This window comes from Etheostoma spectabile, chromosome 15 (assembly GCF_008692095.1).
Source record: "Etheostoma spectabile isolate EspeVRDwgs_2016 chromosome 15, UIUC_Espe_1.0, whole genome shotgun sequence".
NCBI lineage: Eukaryota > Metazoa > Chordata > Actinopteri > Perciformes > Percidae > Etheostoma > Etheostoma spectabile.
The window spans coordinates 6,322,604-6,330,967 of NC_045747.1; the positions used below are offsets into that span (position 1 = coordinate 6,322,604).

At 39.6% G+C, this 8,364-nt stretch overlaps 1 protein-coding gene across 1 annotated transcript in view; it reads left to right on the plus strand.

Moving 5' to 3' along the window:
- The window catches only part of cacna1ia (calcium voltage-gated channel subunit alpha1 Ia), a 43,610-nt gene extending 37,288 nt beyond the window's left edge, over positions 1–6,322 (plus strand). Inside the window, exons 17-25 of the mRNA XM_032538166.1 lie at positions 108–231; positions 460–528; positions 2,597–2,775; positions 3,102–3,228; positions 3,613–3,738; positions 3,871–3,960; positions 4,129–4,321; positions 5,081–5,232; positions 5,586–6,322. Coding sequence (XP_032394057.1) covers positions 108–231; positions 460–528; positions 2,597–2,775; positions 3,102–3,228; positions 3,613–3,738; positions 3,871–3,960; positions 4,129–4,321; positions 5,081–5,232; positions 5,586–5,696 — 1,171 coding nt within the window. The 3' untranslated portion in view covers positions 5,697–6,322. The remainder of the gene's footprint in view (positions 1–107; positions 232–459; positions 529–2,596; positions 2,776–3,101; positions 3,229–3,612; positions 3,739–3,870; positions 3,961–4,128; positions 4,322–5,080; positions 5,233–5,585) is intronic.
- Positions 6,323–8,364: the final 2,042 nt, after the last annotated feature.

An 8,364-nucleotide genomic window follows, 5' to 3' on the forward strand; every position in this document is an offset into this window, starting at 1 on the left:
CCCCCCATTCTGTCAGCCTTGATTTTATTTAATAACAATTGCAATGCCTGTTTAAACTTATCTTTGTCCTTTCTCTTTTCCTCTCCTCTCCTCTCCTGCTATTCCAGGTTCAGACAGATATGCCAGTCCATCATAGCCCATAAGCTGTTTGACTATGTGGTGTTGGCCTTCATCTTCTCCAACTGCATTACAGTAGCTCTGGAGAGGCCCAAGATACTACAGGGCAGCTTGGTAAATCCATCTGAAATGTGTGTCTGCGCATGTGTGCCTAGAAGCTACTGCTTCACAAGAATCTCCTGTCTGCAGCCTTTTTGTACCTTTTTGTTTTCTCTGAAGATTATTTTTTGAATTTTATTTTCTAAAAGGGTGCAGTAAATAACATGTTACTACACCTAATTGCACCATTTATTAATTCTGACTGTCAACCTTTCTCTCCCTTACTCATGTTTGTCTATCCAGGAAAGAGTCTTTCTCACCATCTCCAACTACATCTTTACTGCCATCTTTGTGAGCGAGATGACACTCAAGGTAACATTTTACAACCTGTTTCTCTATTACTACCAATGATTTGTCCTGAGTGTATCGTGTTTGCAGGCACTACACAGGGGCATCTTTTTTGTCTGTCTCCCTGTGTCTCACTCACTGAATTGACTTCGCTTCAGTGCTACCACAGCCCAACCCCTTCCCTGCCCTTCTTTCTTGGCAATTCCCATGTTCCTTTGGAGAATAGAACAATTAAGCAATGTCATTAATTGGCACCTAGTCGTCTACTTATGGATGCGGCCCAACTCCAGCACTCCCCCACACTCTCTCCTTCCTCCTGTCCTTGCCGATGTAATCTGCTTCTTTTTTTAAGTTTGTGTTTCCACTTCCTCCTTTCTTTTATTTTCTCTCCCTCCCTCCCTCTCTTCCTTTGCCACTGTCTCTGTATTCACTGCAAAAGACGTTGGCACAAGTGGGCCATCAATTATGCACTCCCAAAATCAATTATTAACCAATAACAGCCCGTCAAGGAGCCGTAGGCTTGTCAGCCCCCTGGCCTAGCCATACATGCCTCCCTCTGTGCCTTAGTCTGTCTGAGCCTTGCATATATCCGTAATGTGTGTTAGTGTAGCATTAATCTCCCGGTAGGACTCCAACACTTAGTGTAGTCCTGTGTAAAAGATGCAGCCACATTGAAAGCACAGCAGGGTTGAGGAATTGGTCAGTAGAACTTTTTAGAGTGTTATTTAATGCAACTTCAGACCCAATGTAGCAATCTCCCAAAAAGTTAGTTCTTATGATTGTAGTTGTACAGTATGACTAAGCAATGTTATTTTGTGTACTATTTCATGTACTAAGGTCCCATGTTGTAAAAAAGTGACTTTTTTATAATAGTACAGATTGAGGTGCTAGTTAAATACTGTGAAAGTATCAAAACGCTTAAGCAACAGGTAAATGTTCATAGCCCGTATCCAGAAACTGTGCCTTTAAACGAGCCATCAGGACATTAGGACTCTTGCACAGTTGTAAATTCTATATTATAACTATAATATATACATTTTAAAAAAGTGCTCCTACAGTGCCCTTACAGTCATTACTTGGCTTAAATGATGGTTCAGAGACTCTGAAAGCAAAGATGCAGGAGACCTGGATTGAATCTGGACAGATTGAACGGACTGAACTTTTTTGGGTCGGTAGAGAAGCAGTAAAACAGAGCGTTTCAGACAAAGTGAATACAGGTGTATTCAGACAGACATTAAGAGAAAAATAAACTGTTTCTTTTTAAGTTAAAACTTGTTTTTGGTAGAAACCCAAAATACAAGAATTAACCCTCAAAATAAGCATTATATGTGACCTTTAACATAGTGTATATACATATATATATTCACAATTGTAAGTATATATTCACAATCTACAATTGCAAGTTTTGTACATCCAGTTTTCATTTTGGCATTCAGACCTCAGATGTTTGCCAGGCACTGATCATTGAACCATCTTGATATATTTGCACGCTAACTCCCACCCTCCCTCTGAAGCTTTACCAGACACTTGGCAAACAGATTTAAATGTCAGTTACAGATTTTTGATGCTCCCCCTTGCTGCTTAGCAAAACACCAAATCCATGTATACATTACAATGCCTGTACAAAATCCATCCCTCACTCTTGAAGTCACCAAGAAGTAAAATAATATCATACTGTATGTCAAATACTTGTACCTGTGCACTATTACTGTGCAGTGATGTAACATTGATGCATGGCGTGTTAGTGTGTCACTTGCAAAGTGTGTGATTCATTATTCGCCATTTACTGTGTTATTATTTTCTAATTGTTTTTAAGTGTGTGTATGTGTGTGCGTGTGTGTGTGCGTGTGCGTGTGCGTGTGCCTGTGTATCTGTGTGTGTAAAATATCTTGCATCAACAGCCTGTTCTACAGCCGCTAATGACTTTTCATGTCTGTATCTCTTCCTCCTGCTTTTTTATTTTCACCTTGTTTTTTTCTTGGGATACCGGTGTATTGTATTTTACACATTTGACAGTTTATTGTATAGATCTGGTCCATAAAAAGGTATTTGATGTTCTCAAATACTGCTTCACCAAATGTTCTCGCTTCAGGTGGTTTCCATGGGTTTGTATGTGGGTGAGCAGGCTTATCTGCGGAGCAGCTGGAACATTCTGGATGGCTTCTTGGTTTTTGTGTCTTTGATTGACATTGTCGTGTCCATGGCGGGTGGGGCCAAGATCCTTGGTGTGCTTCGAGTCCTCAGGCTGCTCAGAACATTGCGTCCCCTCAGGTATGTACAAAGTAATAATTAGTAAGTAGCTTGCGTCTGCTAAATATCATGTTATGTATGGCAGCTCTGCGCCTTGTCAGTACAGTTTTATCGTCATAAGTTCAAAATGTTGCTCTTAAACAAACAGTTGTGAAGTTATTTAACCATCTCAACAACAAATAAATGTAGTCATAATTAACCAACTATGTCATATTTAAGAAATATGTATTCTCCTATGAATGGTACAGTCTTTGAGGTAATCAGCGCAATTTTAAAGATGTTAAAATTGAATAAAATAACAGACATTTGTTTTTCTTATTTTCCTCTTATCCCCCTCCCCTCTTCAGGGTGATTAGCAGAGCTCCGGGTCTAAAGCTGGTAGTGGAGACACTCATCACCTCCCTCAAACCCATTGGCAACATTGTTCTCATCTGTTGTGCATTCTTTATCATCTTTGGAATTCTTGGGGTCCAGGTAGGACAAAGGGAACCGCTGTTTTAATAATACACACTGCATGCATGCATTGTTTAATCCAGTATATTATATATATGGATATTGTCTAGTTGTGTGTTCTATGGTTTCCTGCCCATTGCTATGCTTCTTTAAAAATGTAATTCTCTTCCTTCATTTCCCTCTTAATAGCTTTGAAGCACAAATGCATTTCCTTCTAGAGTAAATCTCATTGTCCTCCTACTTCTTTCATCACTGCACAACTTTTTCAGCTAGTGGGATCTTTGACCGGCTCATTATTTTCACTCTTTCATCTCATCAGAGGAGCCTACGAAGGCTTATTTCTCTATTTTATATAAGTAGGCAGACAGCATCAAAAGCTTGGTCTCATTGTTCTTCTGCTGACAGCTGTTTAAAGGCAAGTTCTTCTACTGCTTCGGCCCTGATGTGAAAAACATCACCAACAAGTCGGATTGCCTGCAAGCCAGCTACAAATGGGTCCACCATAAGTACAACTTTGACAACCTGGGACAGGTAAGTGGTGAGCTGGTGTGCATTATGTTTGTTTTGGGAATATGTACCTGGACTTTTTTTTTTGAGTATATATTTTTTGCATTAAATAAGGATAACAGTTTTCCTTTCTGTTCTCTGCACGCCTTTTTCCAGGCTCTGATGTCTCTGTTTGTGCTCGCCTCTAAGGACGGCTGGGTCAACATTATGTATCATGGCCTGGATGCTGTGGCTGTGGACCAACAGGTACCCGCGTATGAGCTGCACACTATTTCATAAGAAAAAAACTCTAGGCACAATCTTCACTTACCAAAATGTAAATCTAGGAAAATAAATTGTCTTCCGCCTCTCATCTCTGTTTTGTTTCTCAAATCCTTCTGTCACACGGCCAAACACACCACACTTCAACCCCAGCCGGTGACCAACAACAACCCGTGGATGCTGCTGTATTTCATCTCCTTCCTCCTCATCGTCAGCTTCTTCGTCCTCAACATGTTTGTTGGTGTTGTGGTGGAGAACTTCCACAAGTGCCGCCAGCATCAGGAAGTGGAGGAGGCCAAAAGGCGCGAGGAGAAGCGTCAGCGGCGCATGGAAAAGAAGAGGAGAAGTAAGAGAGGGGAATAACAGGAGAGTGATAGCAAAGAAAGCATAGAGGGAGTATGGAAGAGGCCAAAAGCTGGAAGAGAAAAAAGCAGAGGCACATGAACTGTTGGAGGCAGGAATAGAGTGATACAGGGGTACAGTAAGAAAGAAGATGCAGTAATGGATTTATAAAGAAATAACGGGTATTATCAGATGGAAAATGATTACAAACACTTATAAAACAACCAAATTTAATGATACAACCAATGCACTGCCTGTACCACAGTCTCGAACAGCTCATTTTACCCTTGTTGATAATATGACACATCACAAGACTCAATTCTTTCTAGCATGTAGAGCTGTGATCAACACTGATGAAAATCTGTGCGGTCAAAGGAAAGAGAGATGGAAATGGAGACAGGCTAACAGATAATAATAAACACACAAACGGCAAGTGTCCTAATTGCTTATGTCCTTGACTATTTGGGAGGTTTTTCTTCTGTTGATAGTGCTTCCAGCTTCATCAAAGCTTTTAAATGTTCCACTTACAAGCGCTCAATCTGGAAAAGGAGATTATCAGTTGTAAATTTCAAGTAGGAACAGGAGCATTTTGTTTGGATTTAGTATACATATAATAGTTTTTAAAAGACAGAAGATTTGAATGATCACTGTATAAGTATTTTTTTATCATTGCAGAGAAAATGCAAAACTATAAACACTTTTTTTTAAATAACCGCCAACCTCAGATGTTAAAAAGCTTCTTTGCTATATTTTCTACCAACAGAAGCCCAGAAGCTGCCCTACTTTGCCAGCTATGGCAACATACGCCTGATGATCCACACACTGTGCACAAACCACTACCTGGACCTCATCATCACCTTCATCATCTGCATCAATGTCATCACCATGTCCTTAGAGCACTTCAATCAACCTCATGTAAGCAAATATGTGCACGATGTGGTTGCATAGCAACAAATTGGTGTGTCATGTTAAAGGAGTGCAGCAGGCACAGGTTGTGTGTTTGTGTCTGTGGATGCAAGTTAGGTGATAAATAAGGGGAAGCTCCTTGCATTCTTGCATTTTTGTAAGTAATTAGAAATGTTTACAACTTAGCTCTGACGTTGCCTAAAGCGCCTGTTCCACAAAATGTTGACAAAAAACAGACAAGCTCCATTTCAGTAGCAATAACTTATGGTGTTTTTTTATATTAGTATTAATGTTAAATCTTTTTGGCTGTTTTCCTGTACCTGACTACAGCTCTTGTATAAAGCCTTCCTTTCCCCAAGCAGCAAAGACACAGGGATACCAGACGGGTCCACCACCATGAAACTTCCTGTTGTAGCATGTGTTGGAGTAACAGCAATCCATACAAAGGAGCTGTGATTGCACTGCTGATTTGATGCATGCTGCTGTCAGAGTGGTGTTAGCTGTACGGTACATGTATCTCTCCATTCATGTGTAATGAATGGAGGTTCAAATACTTGATAGCGTCTTTTTTTTTCTGAGGGCGAGGACAAGTGATTATCCTTGAGATTAGATGCCCATTTGACCTTTAAAATGGAGCAAGCTTTCTCAAACTGACCGTGCATTAGATAAATATCACAGGTTTTGTCGGATGTTTGTGTTGACATTTGGCAGCCTTCCACTTGTTAGAAGCTACAGCTCTATTTATGAAAGGAGAAAACAGCCAAGCAAAATAATCTGCAGGTACAGGAAGCTGGATTGTTAATGTTCAAGTTAATGTTAAGACGATTAAAACATGCTTGCCTTTAGAATATTTGAATACTCTGCAAATACACCTTAGCTTAAAATTGTGTGTTAGTTAGGGGACATAATGTGTTAGTGTTTGTGGTTCTAAAATTATAAGTATATGCCCTGTTTTTGCTTCTGGCATGCTTGATTTTACTCCACAAACAACTGGAAGTATTCCAGTTTTACGGTTTCCCCCTGCTGCTGAAACTCAACCCTATCCCATTACACACACACAAACACTTACACACACACACACACACACACACACACACACACACCCATACACGCTCTCTCTCTTTCCAGTCTCTGGATCTCGCCCTGAAGTACTGCAACTATTTCTTCACCTCCATGTTTGTGCTGGAATCAGTGCTCAAACTCATCGCCTTCGGCTTCCGCCGTTTCTTCAAAGAGAGGTACAGTGTGAGTTTACAACTTGTGTGTTGGCAGCGTGATTGTGTATGAGAGTGTTTCCCTTTCCGCCTGCATGTAAATGTATCTATGTGCTTATTTGTAGCACTATGCACACAGGTGTAAGTATAATACAAGACTGTTTGATGTCATTGACAAAGTCATCCATCCACTGTGGGATTTGTTAATCTGCTGGCTACAGGTAGACTGCACTGTACCTGAAGAGAGCGCTGTGATGATTGTACATCAGCTTTTCTTATGGCTTTTTTAGTGTTTAGCCATAAAACACAAATGCCCTCTGGATAAGATATTTTGTGTATGTATATTTCATTACAGTTGGAGATTCAATGTCACCAAAAATAACAATATCTCCAGTCACTTATCACATATTTTATGTGGAAATTGAACATTAATCCTTACTATCAGAGCTCTAAGCACATGCCATAATCTTATGTATTAACATGTCATATAAATAGTACCACAATAAACAGTTATTTAGTTAAAAGTGTAATGGCTGTACAAATCGGCCTTATGCTTTGATCATTATAAATTGAATATGGAATAACAGCTTTGATGATATAGAGGATTATGCAATGTGTAGAACTGTGTGAGCTGCTTCTGAGGCGTTCTTATATTAAGATGAGTGAACCATATTGTGACACAAATATGTGATTTCATGACAATTATCACACATCATCAGTTCTGTTAATGACAACCTACTGCAATATCTCAATTGTCACAGTAAGAAGCAAGAGTTTATAGTTTTATTTTTAGTATTAAGATGACCGCCATAAAATCATTCTTTCATTCCCTTATTCTATAATTCAAGTATTACCTATCATTGATATGGGTGAACTACGGAATTACAGCATCCTTCTTCTTAACAAACCCAAATTATGTATTTCTTTTCTCTTTATGTGATACTACTGCACTTTCCATTTCTCCAACTTACTGTACTCACCTTAGTTTGACCTCCATGAGAAACACACCGGTCGGTCCATTCACTCCTACAATCATTCACTCAGATACCAGACTAATTGATTTGTCACTCACCCAAATGTGCACAGTGATGAGACTGAAGTCTTATTATTTTCAGAGATATGTGGTGAAAAATTAAAGGCAGAAGCAGATTTGGGAACTTATATTACAATGATGGTAGTTTAATGTCGTTGGCCTATTTTAGTTTGTTAAGAGAGAGATGAGAAAGCAGGAGAGAGATGGTGAAGAGACAGATAATATTGAGGAGGGGAAGCTGAACTGATCAAAGACAAAAAGGAGGAGGAGAAATGAGTGATGTAATAGGAAAGAGATGGGCGGATATAGAAACAATTTATCACACGGTTATCAGCTGGCCCTTTGTCTCTTTTTATGTAGTGTCAGCAACAGCTGTGAGCAGTCACTGTTTATAGTATTTTAGAGGCTGGGTGACTCTCAGGCCAGCTTTAGAACTGGGTCATTGGAGTAGCAACACACAAAAACACATCTCCACATGTGCCACCAACAAAACTGCAGGTACTGTACGTTTGCATTGTGTGTACTGTAAATGTGTGTGTGTGCCAGGCTTAAAGGTTCTGAGGCTGACAGTGAGAGAGAAATGAAAGTCCAAGACACATTTAATTGAGTAACAGGTGCATTTTTACCAGGTGAGCTGAATTCTATGACGTTGATGAAGTGATTAAGGAACATTATATTGTATGTATGAACAAAGGCAGCTGCCGTGCTTGATATTACAGTAAAAGGCTGAAACCATAGAAGATGATGCACCTTATTTTTCTACTGTGAAAAGGTAGGTATAAAGACATGCATAAAGGCATGCATCGTGGGTAACTAGGACTGCAGTTGAAAATTAGCTGAATGGCTAACACTGGCACATTTACAAAAATGTTGATTAATGTGCATTGTCCTAAA